The sequence below is a fragment of the Chiloscyllium plagiosum genome, chromosome 2 (genome assembly GCF_004010195.1).
Source record: "Chiloscyllium plagiosum isolate BGI_BamShark_2017 chromosome 2, ASM401019v2, whole genome shotgun sequence".
NCBI classification, from domain to species: domain Eukaryota; kingdom Metazoa; phylum Chordata; class Chondrichthyes; order Orectolobiformes; family Hemiscylliidae; genus Chiloscyllium; species Chiloscyllium plagiosum.
The window spans coordinates 133,690,773-133,709,771 of NC_057711.1; the positions used below are offsets into that span (position 1 = coordinate 133,690,773).

The 18,999-nt window shown below is 41.1% G+C and overlaps 1 protein-coding gene across 4 annotated transcripts in view; it reads right to left on the reverse strand.

The window, feature by feature from the left end:
* Positions 1-18,999, reverse strand: part of spata6l (spermatogenesis associated 6-like) — a 77,879-nt gene that overhangs the window by 10,009 nt on the left and 48,871 nt on the right. For all 4 annotated transcript variants that reach the window (XM_043718781.1, XM_043718754.1, XM_043718772.1 and 1 more), the window contains 4 exons: positions 13,975-14,086; positions 12,771-12,802; positions 8,847-9,004; positions 4,332-4,431 (listed from right to left, as the gene is read on the reverse strand). In XM_043718781.1, the coding sequence (XP_043574716.1) occupies positions 4,332-4,431; positions 8,847-9,004; positions 12,771-12,802; positions 13,975-14,086 (402 nt within the window). The remainder of the gene's footprint in view (positions 1-4,331; positions 4,432-8,846; positions 9,005-12,770; positions 12,803-13,974; positions 14,087-18,999) is intronic.

An 18,999-nucleotide genomic window follows, 5' to 3' on the forward strand; every position in this document is an offset into this window, starting at 1 on the left:
TTAGCTACGTTGAATTCCATTTGCCACCTTTCTGCCCAGCTCTGCAGCTTCTCTATATCCTGCTGTAACCTGCCACATCCTTCCTCACTGTCAGCAACTCCTCCGACTTTCGTATCATCCGCAAACTTGCTTACCCAACCTTCTAACCCCTCTTCCAGGTCATTTATAAAAATGACAAACAGCAATGGTCCCAAAACAGATCCTTGCGGAACACCGCTAGTGACGGCACTCCATGAAGAAACTTTGCCATCAACTACTACCCTCTGTCTTCTTCCATCCAGCCAATTCCTAATCCAAACCTCCAACTCACCCTCTATGCCATATCTCCGTATTTTCTGCAGTAGCCTACCATGGGGAACCTTATCAAACGCCTTACTAAAATCCATGTATACCACATCTACCGCTTTCCCCTCATCAACCTCCTTCGTCACCTTTTCAAAGAATTCAATAAGGTTTGTGAGGCACGACTTGCCCTTCACAAAACCATGCTGACTATCCTTGATCACATTATTCCTATCCAGATGTGCATAAATCCTATCCCTTACAATTCTCTCTAAGACTTTGCTCACAACAGAAGTGAGACTCACCGGCCTATAGTTACTAGGGCTATCCCTACTCCCCTTTTTGAACAAGGGAACCACATTTGCTATCCTCCAGTCTTCTGGGACTACTCCTGTAGACAAAGAGGACATAAAAATCAAGGCCAATGGCTCTGCAATCTCCTCCCTTGCTTCCCAGAGAATCCTAGGATAAATGCCATCAGGCCCAGGGGACTTATCTATTTTCACCTTTTCCAGGATTTCCAACACCTCTTCTCTACATACCTCAAAGCCATCCATTCTACTTATTTGTGACTCAGTATTCACATCGACGACAATGCCCTGTTCCTGAGTAAATACTGAAGAAAAGTATTCATTCAGTGTCTCCCCAATCTCTTCCGCCTCCACACGCAACTTCCCACTACTATCCTTGACTGGACCTATTCCTACCCTAGTCATTCTTTTATTCCTAACATACCTATAGAAAGCCTTAGGGTTTTCCCTAATCCTACCGACTAAGGACCTTTCATGTCCCCTCCTTGCTGCTCTTAGCTCTCTCTTCAGGTCCTTCCTGGCTACCCTATAACCCTGTGCTATTGATGGGATTACAGAATTGTCAGCCATGATAGGTTTGCAGAGGAAGCCTAATGGGAGGGATCTCTCACCCCAAGTTAAACAGAGGCTTGATGGGAGTGAAATTAGCTTGGAGTGACCCAGCCAAATAGAGGTGGCTTGGGTCTGTAACCATTGCCTTTGAATAAAATTCAGATCTATCTTCTTAGCTTGTTTGGTATAAGTACTAAATTAGGTTTAAGATCCTAATTATGGCTAACAGGGAAAATTACCTTTTTAACAATGGAACCATTCTTCATGTGGTGCCAATAATCAATCTCTCTCTTTAACAGAAGAATAACAAGAGGTCTGTTGTGGTATAATGGGCAGTGTCAGGAGGCCTGGGTTCTAGTTCTATGTGCTCAAGTGGAGAGTTCATAACATTAAATGTATGATGTGGAGGAGTTGGTATTGGACTGGGGTGGACAAAGTTAAAAATCACATAACACCAGGTTATGGTCCAGCAGGATTATTTGGAAACACTAGTTTTCGAAGTGTTGCTCCTTCATCAGGTAGCTGTGTGACAGCTTTGCTCTGCCACTTTCAATCGTGAATAGTAGGACACAATTAGATAACTAACTGGAAGAGGGGCTTGACACAAATATCTGTATGATCTGAACTATCTTCAGCTACTTTAATGACCTTCCTTCTATCAGAAGGTCAAAAGTTCATACTTTTGCTGATGATTGCATTGTGTTTGGTACCTTTTATGATTCCTCACTTACTGGAGTGATCTGTGTCCATATTCACCAAGAGCTGGACAACATACATTCTTTGAGAAAGACAGTACTGCAAATACTGGAGATCAGTCGAAAAGTGTGGTGCTGGAAAAGCACAGCGGGTTAGGCAACATTTGAGGAGCAAGAGAGTCGACGTTTTGAGCATATGTGGATGAAGAGTTTATCCTCAAAGTGTCGATTCTCCTGCTCCTCGGATGCTGCCTGACTGGCTGTGCTTTTCCAGCACCACATTCTTTAACATACACTCTTGGGCTGATAAGTGAAAAGTAACATTTGCACCACATAACTGCCAATCAGATAATGCAATTCTCTCTTCCTTGATATTCAGTGATGTTATTATCACCACATTCTCCTCTAAAAACATCTTAGGAGTTACAATTGACTAGAAACTGAACTAGACCAGCCAAGCAAGTACTTTGGATACCAGAACAGGTAGGAGCTTAGGAATTCCACAGTGGAGTAGCTTGTCTCTTGACTTCCCAAACTATGTAAAAGGCACAAATCAACAGTGTAATAGAACACACTCCACTTGTCTCAATTAGTGCAACTCCAACTCAAAAAGCTGACATCATCCAGGCCTGTATGACCCCAGCCACTGTCTTCAATACTCACTCCTCTCATCACCAGTGCACACTGGCAGATGTATGTACCATCTCCAAGATGCATTACAGTTATTCATGAAAAAGCACAGCAGGTCAGGCAACATCTGAGCAGAAGAATCGACTTTTCAGGCATAAGCCTTTCATCAGGAATCTCAGATGCTGTCTGACCTGCTGTGCTTTTCCAATGCCACACTCTTGACTCTGATCTCCAACATCTGCAGTCCTCACTTTCTCCTTGTCTGTTGGACAGCCTTCACAATTTTAGGAAAAACCCCAAGATGTTAGTAAGAAAAACTTTGCAGGATCAATAGGGCTGCTTTTGACATAGTCGTTTCTGCCACCTATGTTGATGTTGGATGGATTGTCCAGTTTCACTTCTTTCTTAGTTCTTGTCAATTTCAGAGGGCAGTCAACCACCATAGCTTTGGGTTTGGAGTCAAATGCAGGCCAGACCAGGTAAGTGCAGTAAATGTTGTCCCTAAAGGACATTAGTGACCGAAATGGGCTTTTACAAAAATCAACAATGGTTGCCATTAGACTAGGTTTTTTAAATTCAATAATTTTTAAAATGAATATAATTTTCACCATCTGCCATGGTGTGATTCTGACCCATGTCCCTAGAGGTTTAGTTTGGGACTATGGATTACTAATCCAGTGATAATACCACTTTGCCATCACCTGCCAACATCATATTATGAATGAAATGGTTATTGTAAACTAGGAATTGCTTACTGCTGTACTATTCGGGTTTTTAAAATCCCTGCAACTGCTATTTTATTGTTACCACAGACTCATCAGTGTTTAGGTAGTACATCTGGCCTTTCAGATCAAAATTCTCTGAACAAAAAAACTCTTCGCTCAGTAACTGCATCTTCTCGTTTCATTTTGTTTTAAAAGTCCAAAGCAGGTGTCTGGTTATTTGTCAGACAGTAAACACTCAGGGCAGGAATATCACAGGGGAATTTACCTGTGAATTACTGGAAAACCTCTTAGCGTTATTGAAGATTTATATTTACAACACCATCTACTAAATATAGATTCTAAAGCATTTAATAACTAAATCAAAAATAGTTGTATAATTTCTAAAAAATTAAAACAGTTTTATTACACTGTGGACTTATGCTTTCAAGAAATTAAGTGTAATTATCCAAAGTTAAATCAATTTACTATAATGTTTAACTACTATATGTCTATACATGTATTCTTTGATATACTGTATATACTTGAGTAATAGTTGATCTCACGTAAAAGTCGACCCCCTATTTTTGGCCAAATAATCTGAAATTTCCCATACATCTCATATAAAAGTCGACCCCATTTCTTCACAGATAACAGACCATCGTTTTTGAGTCAGTGTGCCAGTCGCTGCGTTCCAATCCTGCTTTCCAGTCTGCCAGTTGTTCCACTCTGCTCCTCTCTTTCAGTCCACTGGCTGTTGTGCTCTGCTCCGGGTTTTCAGAATTACCATAATTTGTTTCTTTCTTTTCGTTACCCATTTAGACATCAATTGGGCTTCTGCTAATGATGCAGTATGAATTTTGACAGGTGTCAATTTCAGCCCCTCAAGAATAGTATCCATGTAATATTCGTCCCATAAATTTAACCTTAAAAAGTCAAAAAATTCCACTATTACTTGAGTATATACAGTAATTGTTACTTTAAGGCCAAGATCACAATCCGAAAAAGAGGCATCTAACATAAAAGGTTAACCCTGAATCTGTTTTCACAGGTATAGCCAGATTTCCAGCAATTCCATTTCTATTAAAGACAGTGCTTTCTGTTTTCAATAATGAACATAAATGCAGATTTTTCGCAGTATCATAACCACAGATATTTACCGCTGAGGCTCTTTCCTGTGCATCAATACTCGCTAGGAGATTCTGGACTCGCTCATGAATTCTGTCCCAGGCAGGGTGGCTCACTGGATCAAAATACAACCTTTTGAGAGAAAAAAAAAGACAATTTTAACAATGCCATTATAGTAAACTATATTATGATTTATCCACTCCCACCCCCATCCTCCTATTCCTTTCTCAATCCCTTACCCCCGATGAATGGCTTATGCCCAAAATGTCGATTCTCCTGCTCCTTGAATGGCTACCTGGTCTGCTGTGCTTTTCCAGCCCACACTGTTCAACTCTGATCTCCAGCACCTGCAATCCTCACTTTCTCCCTTTTTCCACTTGATGATCATTAAAGGAGTTGAATTTTCTAATATAATAAATAATAGTTCTTTTTGCAGTGTTTTGTTTCATTACATCAAAATTACAGAATAGAGTCATCTCACCCTTGAACCGTGAAAGCAGGCACAACTGTGGGTCTTTGTATTTCCCCACTGGCATGTTTAAAGTTGGAATGACCCATTAAACTCAACACATGGCCTGCTAGTCTCCCCCAAATCCCTCTCCCCAACAAGAATCTGTCTCGGTTTTCACAGGTGGGGGACGAGGGAGTGAATGCATTAAGTATTCCCCCTTCACCTGCTCTTTGGCTTACTGAGGCCTTTAAGGCTGCAAGTAATGCCCAACTAACTGCCAACCTCATCATACTCCCCACTGCAACATTACCTATGGGGAGGCCTATGTCAAATGTTAGCTACCAGATTTGCTGGGCAGGCTAAGGTGATGCAAAGAATGCAGGGTACCTCCTTTGGAAGTACCTAGTTGCCATCGGAAGGACCTCCAACCCCAAGGTCATTTCTACCCCTTTAATCCTCCCAACCAGCCCCTCAAAAACAGATCTATCACCTACTTTACCCACCTCACTGGGGCTGCCAACACTTCCCCACCAATACACCACAGGCCATCAAATTCACCTCCATTACTCCACCTTCACATTCAACAGAGGATTTGCAAGCAAGGCTTACTTTATTAAGATGTAGGTGACCATCATGGAGAAGCTGACAAGCAGACTGCTGAGCAGATGCCCATAACCTCTACGCAGCATTAGCAAGATCTAATGCCAGGTCTTTGTGCTTCTCAGGTCAACAGGAAGATAAAATCTCTTCATGACTGAGAAAGAGAGGCTGCTGTCAGCATTTGGGGTCTGCTCCAAAGGGAGCTCCTAAGTGTGGGCAATGCTTGTTCAGCACCTCTACTAGCGATATCAATACCTCTAGTAGCTGTGGTGACAGCAAAGGTTCTTGCCCCTATGTAGTAGCCTCACATGTCAGTCCTCAAGGGGACACATGAAAGCTGGCCAAAGTTATCTGCAGCTAAAAAGCAGGCCCGATCAGCACCTTGTCTCCATATCAACTACAAGCACCATGGGACCATGATAAATTCTTAATCTTGCAAGGAATTAAGGGATACAGAGAGAGTGTGGGTAAGTGGCGTTGAAATGCCCATCAGCCATGTTTGAATGGTGGAGATGACTCAATGGGCTGAATGGCCTTACTTCCATTCCCATTTCTTATGGTCTTATAGAAGCATGTACAAGACATTCGTGAAAGGTATCTAGCTCTACTCAAAACATGTGAAAATAATACCTAGATGTTAAGCTGTTTAATAAGGTTACACATTTCATTGGACCTCCTTCCAATCCTTGCTCCCCTTTCAGAATTCATTTACAGCATTGTTCCCTCAGTGGACTGCAAGTGATTAAATATGGTGCAGGCAGTCAAGTCTTTAGTCACAACAAACACCCCTGGCCACTGAGTGATAGACTGCAAAATGGAAGAAATGACAGTACGACTGTTTCAATGTTATGCTGATCTGCCCCAAATAATCCTTGTGCATTTCTCATTGTGCCTTGGTTGTGGTCCACCTCCTTCATCATGCAACATCTGGCATCCTCATTGTTGCATTCAACATCCTTCCTCCTCTGCTAGGTTTTGAGATGCACAGCAAAACCACTACGAGACAGATGTATCAAAAGATGTCTTCAGATTTAGACACTTAAAATCACAATTTCTGCAGAGATACAGCTTGCTCATTGGTCCTTCTGGTTAACCTTTGCCAGATATTGTACCTCTGTTCTGCACTGATTAGTAGGTTCCTCACATTGAAAAGCTGCCATGTCTCTACATTCTTCCAACCCGCAACATTTATGATTTTTCAATTAAAAGTCTGTAACATAAGACTCCAATCAAATAATCTCATATTCTTGCCTTTAAAGCATTCTAAGAATGTAAGCGGATTGTGATCTGTGTACATAAACGTCTCCGACACACTGTTCGTGACACACATGTTAAAACATTAGAAGGCCAGTACCAAACCCAATCGTTCCTTTTCGATTGTGGAGTATTTCCTCTGGGGGCTGTTGATCATCTTTGAATTGTAACCAATGGGCAGTTCAATCCCATCCTCATCTTCCTGTAGATGAGGATGGGGCTCCACAGCTCCAACTCCTATGTCACCAGTATAGATAGCTACTTTAAAAGTTTTTGGAAAGTTTGGTGTAGCTAAAACTGGTTTGGTGGTTAATATGGCTTTCAAATGGTCGAATGCGTCTGGCATTGTTCTGTCCACTAAAACTTTGTGGTGTTCTTCAGCAAATTGGTTAACGGTGCCACTACACTGCTGAAGTTTGGAACAAACTTCCGATAGAATCTGCTGAGTCCCAAGAATCAAAGCACCTTTTTCTTCGAGGTTAGTCATGGAAATTCCTCGATGCCCTTTGTCTTTGTATTCCATAGTGTCAACCTTCCATGACCAATGTTATGTGCCAAGAACGTCAACTCTGCTTTTGCAAACTCCATTTTATTTAAGCTTGTCACCAGTTTTGTTTCTCATAGTCATTCAAAGAGCTCTGCCAATTGTACCATGTGATCTTTCCAGGACTAACTAAAAGATCAGACATCGTCCAAATAGATTGCACAGTTTGTTAACCCAGCCACAACTCTGTTCATGAGTCTTTGGAATGTGGCAGGTGCGTTCTTCATTCCAAAGGGCATCATTTTTAAACTGATATAGCCTATTGGGGTTACAAACGCAGAAATTTCTTTTGCCGACTCTGATAAAGGTACCTGCCAATAACCGTGCATCAAGTCCAACTTGTCTTGTCAGACTTTCTCGATACTGCCCTCCAATCTAGGAATTGGATAGGAGTCCGATTTTGTAATGGCAGTGACCTTCCGATAATCCATGCAGAATCGTTGAGACACATCTGGTTTAGGAACTAAGATGATTGGTGACCTCCACTCACTTTGGCTTGGTTCGATGATGTCCTCATTGAGCGTGGCCTCCACCTCCACCTGGACCTCTCTGGCTTTGAAAGGATTAAGCTGATAGGGGTATCGTTTTATCAGAGCAATATTCTCTACGTCTACTTCATGTACAATAGCATTAGTCCTCCCCATCTGATTCTTACATATATACTTATACTGCTGTAACAAATTTTTCAACTGTGTTCTATGCTCCTGAGACAGATAACTCACTAACGTATCCCACTCCTCAAGGACCTCTTCATTTTTTAATCTATTTTGAGGCACATCAAAATCCACATCATCTGGATTTGATTCCTCACTCTGTGGGTCAGTAGCTAACATCCGTTTCTCTAGTTCTTTCTCTCTAGAATAATACGGTTTCAACATGTTAACATGACATACTCGATACCCTTTTTTTCTATCTTTACTAAATAGTTCACCTGACTCAACTTTTCTCAATTTGATAGGCACCATTATACCTGGTTTTGAAGGGATTTCCTATCACTGGTAACAGTGCTAACACATCATCCCCTCAGGAAATCGTCAGTGTCTCAGAGCTTTTATCTGCCACCTCCTTCATTCTATACTGTGCCCTCTTTTGGTGCTGTTTAGATAACTCAACTATTCTATTTAATCTCTCCCTCACCTTTGATATATAATCTAAATGTGAGATCTCGGATTTTGGTCCTGTCAGATTTTCTTTAATTAATTTCAAAGGGCCTCTCACTTCATGACCGAAAATTAACTCAAAGGAAGTTACCGGAGTAGATTCATTTGGGGCATCATCATTCTAACTTTAAAAAAATCGATCCATATTTTTGTCTAAAATGATCTCTGGACCCTCATCCAAAAAAATGCTCTTCCCCACATACTCCAATCTAGACATTTGTGCATTCCTTCACCTTCCTTTGCCAGCAGTTACTTTGTTTCTTAGTGCAACTCCCTGCAAACTTCTTCCTCAACTCTCCTTCCTTCTCCACTATTGAAACCAATATGTTTTGAAGCCAAAGGTCTGGAAACAGATTCTGGAAGCACTGCCGATTTCGCTATTCTTACAATACTATATTCCATGTTAAAGATTTCTATAGATGCATTGTGCAAGTAACAAAGACATAAAATAACACAGTCTATATTTTATAATTTTACTTCAAGAAATCAGCCTTTTCACCATCAAAACAAAGTATTCAGTTATCATGACTTCCCTTACCTGTTTGGATTACATGGTGGTTTTCTCCGTGAACAAACAGAAGATGAGTATGGATCATTTGGATTATCTCGAGTAGTTGCCTTTAGTGGATAACTAATAAGTTCCTCTGCTTCACTAGACAGCTCATCCCAACTAACAGGTTCTCGAACATCAAAACTCTTTGGAATTAAAAAGGTAAAAATAGTATTTCATTTGGAAATTAAAAACAATTGCAGTCATAAAATGTTTATTTTCTCCAACCATTTGATTTGCATATGTTAGATTCAACAACATTTATTTCCTATATGAAGGCAATATAATTTCTTTCAATTCACCAACAGTGAAGGGGATAGTTAATCTTTTCTCCAATAATAAAAGAGGTGAAATCCATAAGTGCAGATCCTGCCCCTGATGATTTTCTGGTCTGATTTGTTTTAAGACTAAGTGAAAAACTCAATGAATTTGGAAAATTCCACTCTAACAAAATTTGAAACAGGCATGGGACAAGAGTCCAGTTTTAACTAACCAACCAAATGTCAGCATTCCTTGTCATCAGTTTCAGAATCAATCATACTTAAATATTTAGACCAAACTCCAAACATTCAAAAAGATGGATAGCTCTACCATGACAGGAGAGGAACTAGTATTTTGCTGAGGAGTAAATGGTCTCTAGCAGATTGGAGAAACATCGAGAAGAACCGATTGGGAAATGAATAGAAAACGTTGGTAAGTAATAATGTTACGAACTCTGTAACAGGGCAGAGATATACATTAAGTTATCAAAACACTGAAAGTTAAAGTTAAAGTTAGAGGAGGAGAAATGAACAGTGGTACACTAAAAATAACTATGTAGTCCAGCACGAAGATTGGCTAGGTCAGTCAATTCTAATATCCTGTGCACAGCTGCTCATCGCTGTGAAGAATGTGACAACCATATCAAATGAGGCAAGATAATAGAAACCAGCAACATTTTCCAGGAATGTGCAGCTAAAGCCAGTCATTTAGTCTGACCTTGCTTTTATATTTTTCTTTTCATTTTTCTTTTTTACTTGAAACATACTGAGAAACCTTCTGTATCTCAGTCCACTCAGGAAAGTGAGCCTCTGTTCTTTTTTCTTTTTCAAGATTACTCAAATTTGCTCTGATGTCTAGATACATTGAAAATGTGCATGTAAATTTGTTCAGATATATTATCACCACTACAATTGGGCTAGGAGGTAAATGTTTTCCCCTAAATAAAACCAAGAATTGTGGATGCTGGAAATCTGAAACAAAACATAAATTGCTAGAGAAATGCAGAAGGTCTCAGCAGAGAGTATATGTGGAGAGAAAGCAGAATTAATGTTTCATATCCAGTGACCTTTCTGAAGAAGATAAGATAGGTGCTGTTCAGTACAGTGATACTATCACAGAGTAGAAACTGGATTTCAGGAATTCAGATCTGGTCTTCCTGCTATTAGGAAAGATGCTGTTAAACTTGAAAGGGTGCAGAAAAGATTTAGAAGGATGCTGTTGGGATTGGAGGACTTGAGCTAAGGGAGCAGCTGAATAGGCTGAGGCTATTTTCCCTGGAGTGGAAGCTGAGGAGTAACCGTATAGAGACTTATAAAATCATGAGGAGCATGGATAGGTGAACTGAATAGCCAAGGTTTTTTCAGCAGGATAGGGGAATCCAAGATTAGAGGACATTGGTTTAAGGTGAGAGAGGAAAGATTTAAAAAGGGGGCCTAATATTAACCTTTTCACGCAGCGGGTGATGTGTGTATGGAATGAGCTGTCAGAAGAAGTAATGGAGGCTGGTACATTTACAACAATTAAAAAGCATCTGGATGGGTTCATGAATAGAGTAATATGGGCCAAATGTTGTCAAATGGGACTAGATTAATTTAGAATATCTAGTCGACATGGAAGAGCTGGACCTAAGGGTCTGTTTCTGTGCTGAACATCTCTATGACTCTTATAAATGTGGAGCTATAGGAAAGATTGACATGGACTTGGGAGGCAATAAAACATTCAAGGATATAAAGTAGAAGGGAGTTTAACAATGGGTATTCGCAAAGAATTGCGGGCAAGATTTTATTTTGAGAGGAGTGATAACATAAGATTTGAGGGGGGGGGGGGCAAGGGAGACAAATTGAAGAGAGAAGATTATTAATAGATATTAGCTAACTGAAATCAAGAAGGGAAGTTGGATGGTAGTGGTTTAGTGGCAATAGTATGAAAGGAGCAGAGGATGATCTCATGGACAAAATGAATTTGGAGAGGCCATCAGTAGAAATAGGAGAGAAACTAGAGAAAAATATGCTGGTTCAGGAATTGAACCCAAACTAATAGGGGATGGTTAGCTCAGTTGGCTGAATGGCTGTTTCATGATGCAGGATAATGCCAACAGTGTGGGTTCAATTCCTCCACTGTCTGAGGTTGCCAAGAAGGATTCTCTTTCTCAATCTCTCTCCTCACCTTAGGCATGGTGACCCTCAGGTTACACCAACACCAGTTGTCTCTCTCGCTCTCTCTCTCACATGAGAGAGCAGCCCTATGGTCTGGTAAGACAATGGTGATGTTACCTTTTTTCCTATAAGTTTAACATATTGAAATATCCCTAGATTCTTCAAAGCTGCAATGAAAGTTATAGAATTAAATGTTGCAAACTTATTCTTTTATGGAATGTGATCATTACTGACAAGGTAAGTATTTGTTGTCCATCTCCAAATAGATTTGAACTGAATGGCTTGCTAGGTCCCTTCAGAGGTCAGTTAAGAGTTAATCACATTGTTGTGGGTCTGAAGTCACATGTGGGCCAGACCAGACAAGGAAGGTAAATTCCCTCCACTAATAGGACATTAGTGAAGCACATGGGTGTCACAATGGTCAATGATAGTTGGCATGGCTGCCTTCCTGATACCGGATTTATTTACTGAATTTAAATTTCACTAGCTGCAGTGACAGAATTTGAAACGGTGCTCCAAAACATAATTTGGGCCTGGTGGATTACTAACCCAGTGACATTGGCACTCTCTTCCCACATTTGGTACTGAGGAACATAAGGGGATCTTAGATAAAGTGACCAAACAATGATCAAAAAGATGCATTTACAATCCATCTTAAAGTAAGGTAGAATGATAATAAGCTGGAGATGTGTAGACAAGAGTATTTCAGATATTGGGGTCTAGGTCACTGAAGGCAGAGTCACCAGTGGGGATCATTAAAATGAGGATGCTGGAAATCAGAATGTAAGGAGCACAGATGTCTCTGAAGACTGAAAGGCTGGAGCAGACAACAGAGATAGGGAGGGGAAAGGCTGTGGAGGGACTGGAAGACAAGGATGAGAATTTGAATTCAAGGTTCTGCTTAACCAGGAGGAAACACAGCTGGCCAGTGACTGGACTTAGTGCATGACATGACACCAGTAGCAGACTTTTCAATTATCCCTAGTTTACGCAAGGTAGAATGTGGAAGACTAGCCAGGAATACATTGCAACAATAAAGAGCTAATGGAAGCAGGAGGGTTATAGCAGCAGAAAAATCGGAGGAGAAAAGACAAACCCAAGTGATGCTATAGAGTTTGAAACAGGCAAACTTGGTGATGGTGTGAATGAGATTGCAAGCTCATTTTAGGATCAAATAGCACATCAAGGTTGTAAACAGACTGACTTAATCTGAGACTGCTGCTAGTGAGAGGATGCAGTCATTAGCTGGGGAATGCATTTCAGAACTAGGAACAAAAAAAACCATGTGTTCAGTCTTCACAATTTGTTAGAAAATTTCTGCTCATCCAGTACTGGATGACAACTAAGCATAACAGTAGAGGAATCCAGAGAAGTGGAGATTAGCTAAGTGTCTTATTTATCTATTGCAATGTCTTAGGATGATGTCACAGAGGGACAAAATTCAGATGAGAAAAAGGAGGCGCAAAGGATTATTACAAATCTAAGTTCTACTCACCTTCCCTATATTGTATCGTGATCTGCAACTATCTAAATTAGGAAACAGAAAAAAAGGCTTAGAAACTAAGGCGGCCATTTATCATGCATTGCCTGTGCATATGAGAAAATTCTGTGTTCTGCTTTTAAATTCAAACTGAACCAATAAAGCTTTTTTTCATCTGAATTCCTACTAATTGATAACAAATATCTTTATCATTCGTCTGTCAACTTCATTGTTAAAGAAGTCTTACATATTTCTTATTGCTTTGTTATATAATTGAACAGATGAAATCCCACACCGCTTTAAAATATGTCTTCAACAAAGTAAATGAGGCATAGACCAAGATATGCCAAAACGCATTCCTTCACCTTCTCTCAGTAAGAGGCACAGTATTAAACAGTAATAGTATTACACAGTATTACATACTGTTTTACAGTATCACATACAGTATACACACTATTACACAGTAATAGCATCCCTACTTTTGCGACAGAAGCTCCAGATCAAATCCCTTTTCAGGACTCATGGTGACAGAAGGTGCGTTTAAACTGCATCATTAATGGGCTGAGAGTCAGCCCAGAATCCTTCTACCAACTCCCCCAAGGGGGAGCAGGTATATGTTGATATAGATTTTTAAACGCCTGGAGGAAGAACGTCTCATCTTCCACCTCGGAACACTTCAACCCCAGGGCATCAATGTGCCAGTTCCAACCTTCCAGCTCAGCACCGTCCTCATGACCTGTCCCACCTGCCAATGTCCCTTCTCATCTATCTGCTCCACCCTCCCTCTCTGACCTATTATCTCCATGCCCACCCACATTCACTTATTGTACTCTTTGCTACCTTCTCCCCAGCCACTACCACCACCACCACCAACCCCCCCCGCCCATTTATCTCTCCACTTTTGCCTAAAAAATAATGCTGATCCTGCTTACTATATCCATAATTCCACAAGTTCACGCATAAAACAAAAGAGATAAAATAAGACGACAAAAAGTGTGCATTTACTTGAACTAAAAACAAAGTACTGGAGAGTCTGGCAGCATCTGTGGAGAGTAAAAACAAGTTAACACTTCGAGTCCAATAGGTCTCCTCTTTGAAATTGATTCAATTTTTTTTAAACCATCCTCAGCTAATTGATCTTTCCAAACAGCTTTTGATACATCTGCAGAATTAATTTCTCAACTAAATAAAATCATAATGTAAATAAGCACAATCTTACCATTATGATAGATTGATGGAGAAGCAGTCCGTGGCCTGGGCTTTGCACTTCTGTTAAATGATGAGCAGGATAGTGAAGATGAATGTTTTTTCTCGCACTGATTTCTGTCACGCTAATAAAATCAAAATAAACATTGAAATTATAATACTGAAATGTTTATATTATTCTTCCAAATATCGAGAAAGAAAATACCTATCACACAATCAGGTGAGTCACTTATTCTTATGTTAAGGAATCATAAAGCTTAGTGAACAGCCTATTAGTGAATTACGAAACAAGATTTTCACCTGATGAAAATCACTGATAACATAGTCAGCCAGATTTTTGTATGTGGCTAATTTCCTTTAGGTCCAATCTCATTTTCACTATACATCATCCAAAATCACTATATTTTATTTGTAGTGCTGCCTCACAAAGTAACAGCATGAAAAGGGTTATCAGAAAGTATGTCACTATCCAATATTTTTTATCTCATGGACCATAAATGCTTTCATTTCTTTTCCAAGGAGATTTGTAAAGTAAAAAAAAAACGTATTAATTTTTCAGAACACATTCTGGGCTCCATACTTTGAAAGAATGTCAACACATTGCAGAAAGTGCAGAGGACACCAGAGATGAGGATTTCAGTTATGTGCAGAGTCTATAAAATATGAATTGGTTTCCTTAGAGTGGAGAAAGATGAAAACATGATTTAGAAGAAGCGTTCAGAATTATGAAGGGCTTGGCAGAATAACAAAGGAAGAAACATCTTCCAGCACAGAACTGTCAGAACCAAAAAGCCAGAGATTTAAAGTACTTGGCATAAAAGCTAGAGGTGACACTGTGAGTCATTATATAAAATACATTGCCTGAACAGTTAGTGGAATCAGATTCAAAATTAACTTTCAAAATGAAATTGAAAGGAAGAAAATTGCAAGGCTATGGGGAAGGAGCCTGGGAATAGGTCTAATTGGATAATGCTGTCAAAGAGCTGCAGTGGATGATAGATGGAGTAGTCTCATTTTGCCAGATTCCATGAGCAGAACATCTTGTGGGCTTTGGGACCAAATGGAGGTCCTGAATTCTCACTCAGTGGGACCTATATCATCAGATGGCCTCTGAAATGACCAGCTCCATATTCATGCCCTGGCAGTCTCACAATTCTTCCACTCCAAAACAGAGAACTGGGAGTGAAAGCCACACAAAAATATTTAAGCACTCTTAGAGTCACAGAGCCCTATGGAAACAGACCCTTCATTCCAACTCATCCATGCCAAACAGATATCCTAAATTTGATTAGGACTGGAAACTTTGTGGAGACATTATTGGGGCTGCGGGATGGCCTTTCCTTCGGTTAGTCACTTGCCACCATAGAAAAGACATTGCACAGAAAGTGTCCATTCAGCCTATCAGGTAGCCCAAAAAAAAACTGGCTGTCTATTTCAATCTCACCTTCCAGTACCAGGATGGTGACCTTCCAGCACCAGGTGACAGCACTGCAGATGCAGACTGCCTTTCTCAAATTCAATTATTGACTACACAGTTAATTCCTGACACCCATTGGCTAAAAACAGTCTTCCTCCTATCCACTCAAATCCTTTTACTAATCACTTTCAATGATGCCTTGAGTCCAATGTCTCCTGATTCCTGCTGTAAGGAAACTGCATTCACAAAACTGGTAACCAGCTCACAGCAGATGGGATTGTCTGCCTACCAGCAATTTGCAACAAGACCTAAAAATCACCCCAATTTGGGCATCAATTATTAAACTTAGCTGCTGACCTGCAAACTGCTGTACCCATGGAAAACAGCCCAGAGGCGGGAATACGTCAGAGAATCCTGACATGGGATCCACTAGTTGCTAACCACTTTCAGACTCTGCCTCATGATGAAGAAGAAGAAGAATTCTGCCCCGTGTTTATAATTACTGTTAAAGTAATTTTGCATGAAGTCTGATTAACTCTAAACTTCAATATAAAATAATCTATTCATGTGAGCTGTCATCTTGTTATAGTCACGCTAAGTGCAACCCAGAATACCCAGGACAATGTCACTTATTTTAAACGGTGTGAAATATGGAACCCTCAGCTGTTGAATTTAGAGGCAATAGTTGAAGGATTTCTGTTGCTGAATGAAGATTGAAGAGCTTTGCTTTAAGTAATACTTAAATGTTTAAGGTCGATTGAAGAAGGATCTCCACAGATGCTGACAGATGCGCTGAGCTTTTCCAGCAATTTCAGTTTTTGAGAGTTGAGATGAATAGGTCATTTTTGGATTGGCAAGCTAGAACTAGGGGAACGCCTGAGGGATCAGCGCTGGGGTCTCAAATATTCACAAATCATATCAATTACTTGGATAAAGGGACAAAATGCAGGTTTTCTAAATTTGCTAATGACAAAAAGGGAGGAGAGGTAGTTACAAAGGAGTCTGCAAAAGGATATGAAATGTTTAAGTTGACAAAAATGTGTGAGATGGAATAAAATGAGAGAAAATGTCAACTTGTCCATTTTGGTAGGAAGAACAGAAAGGCAGTTTATTATTTAGGACTGCAAACATCTGTGGTCGAGAGATCGGGATGTTCTAGTGTATGGATCACAAAAAGTTAACATTTAGATGGACCAAGTGATTAGGAAGTCAAATGGAATGCTGCCATTTATTCCAAGGGGAACAGAATGTAAAAGTAGGTAAGTTTATGTCTATAATTCTTTGGACAGTTCTGATTTCCTGACTAAGAAAGGATACATTTGAAAAGAAGCTGTTCAGAAAAGCCTTCTCCAATTGTTCTTTGGAATGAAGGAGTTTTCTACAAGAACAGGTTGGACTGGCTGATCATGAGTAAGAGATGACATTTTCGAAATGCAGAAGATTAGGAGGAGATTTGACAGGTTGGATATTGGAAGGATGTGTTCCCTGTGAGAGAGAATAAAACTGGAGAGACAGTATAAAACTTAAGATAGAGATGGGGAAAAAAAATGATCAGTGTTTATTCTCTCAGCCATTAGTCTGTGGCATTGTCTTCCTCAGAGAGCAGTGGAGGCAGAATCATTGAATATTTTGAAGGTTGAGCTAGATAAATTCTTGCTTGACAAGGGACTCAGAGGATTAAGGGAGAAATTGAGACCACAATTAGATTTGTCATGATTTTATCAAATGGGAGAGCATGTTCAAGAGGCAGAATGGCATACTCTTGCTCTTAATTCTTATGTTCATACAGTAGTGGCTCTCTGACATCTTCAGATAGATCTGACTTTGGTGTCAGTTCCTATGCTGAGAGTATATCCACTATTGCCTTACCACCGCTATTCCTTTCCTCTCCCTCCCCAGGCCGGGCTGTGCCTCTGCTGCCAAAATGTGTCTACTCTCCTTGCTGCTGGGCTCATTGATCAAACATCCATTAATAGCTGTTGCTTTTCTTGTGGTCAGCAGTGCTCCCAACAATATCAGGAACCTAACCGTGTCTTATGCCCCACAATGGTAGGACGACCATCACCTGCTTAAGTGCTGCTGATCCTGTAAGTCTACATATCAGTGATGCTAGGCGAAAGTGAGTACTACAGATACTGAAAATCAGAGTCAAGAGGGTGGTACTGGAAAAGCACAGCAGGCCAGGCAGTATCAGTGAAGCAGGAAAATCGACATTTCAGGCAAAAGCCCTTCATCAAGAATGAGGCCTTGGCGGAAAACAAGGAAACTGGTGAAATCCACATTGATGCCATGGGTTGGAGGGTCCCGAGGCAGAAGATGAGGCATTCTTCCTCCAGGTGTCGGATGGTAAGGGAGTGGCAATAGAGGAAGCCTCAGCATGTCCTCAGCAGAGTGGGAGGGGGAGTTGAAATGTTCAGCCATGGGGCGATGGGGTTGATTGATGCACGTGTCCCAGAGATGTTCTCTAAAGCACTCTGCGATTGGGTGTCCTGTCTCCCAATGTAGAGGAGATTGCATTGGGAGCAACGGATACAGAAAATGACGTGTGAAAGTGTTGATACAACTTTGATGGAGGTGGAATGCTCTTTTGGGGCCTTTGACGGAGATGAGGAGGGAGGTGTGGGCACAGGATTTGCAATTCTTGCAAGGGCAGGGGAAGGTGCCAGTAAGGTAGGTGGGTTGTTTGGGGGGGGCGGGGTAGAGGGCATGGATCTCATGAGGTAGTCACAGAAGAAATGGTATTTACGGAAAGCGGATGGGGTGGGGAGGGAAATATACCTCTGATCGTGGGGTCTCTTTGTAGGTGGTGGAAATGGCGGAGATGACGCGATGTATACGGAGGTTGGTGGGGTGGAAGGTGAGGACTGGGGTGTTCTGTCCTTGTTGCAGTTTGAGGGGTGGCGTTCGAATGCGGAGGTGTGGGATGTGGATGAGATGCGCTGGAGGGCATCATCAGCCGTACTAGAAGGAAAATTGCCGTTTTTAAAGAAGGAGGCCATATGGTGTGTTCTGTGGTGGAAATGGTCCTCCTGGGAGGAGATGTGGCAGAGGCAGAGGAATTGGGAATCAGGGATAGCATTTTTCCAGGAAGCAGGGTGGGAGGAGGTGTAGTCCAGGTAGTTGTAGGAGTTGGTGGGCTTGTAGAAAATGTCAGTGTTGAATCGGTCACTGTTGATGCAGATGGAGAGATTCAGGAAGGGGAAACAGGTGTCAGAGATGATCCAGGTGAATTTAAGGTTGGGGTGGAATGTATTGGTGAAGTTGATGAACTGTTCATCCTTCTCGTGGGAGCACGAAGTGGTGCGGATGCAGTCATCAACGTAGTGGAGGAAATGGTGGGGAGTGGTGCCAGTGTAACTACGGAAGATGGACTGTTCCACGTAGCTGACAAAGAGACAGGCATAGCTGGGGCCCATGTGGGTGCCCATGGCTACCCCTTTCATCTGGAGGAAGTGAGAGAATTCGAAATAGAAATTGTTAAGGGTGAGGACCAGTTTAGCCAAACAAATAGGAGAGTGTCAGTGAAAAGGTACTGGTGGGGATGCCGGGAAAGGAAGAAACAGAGGGCTTGGAGGCCCTGGTCATGGCAGAGAGAGAGGTGTATCGGGACTGGATGTCCAT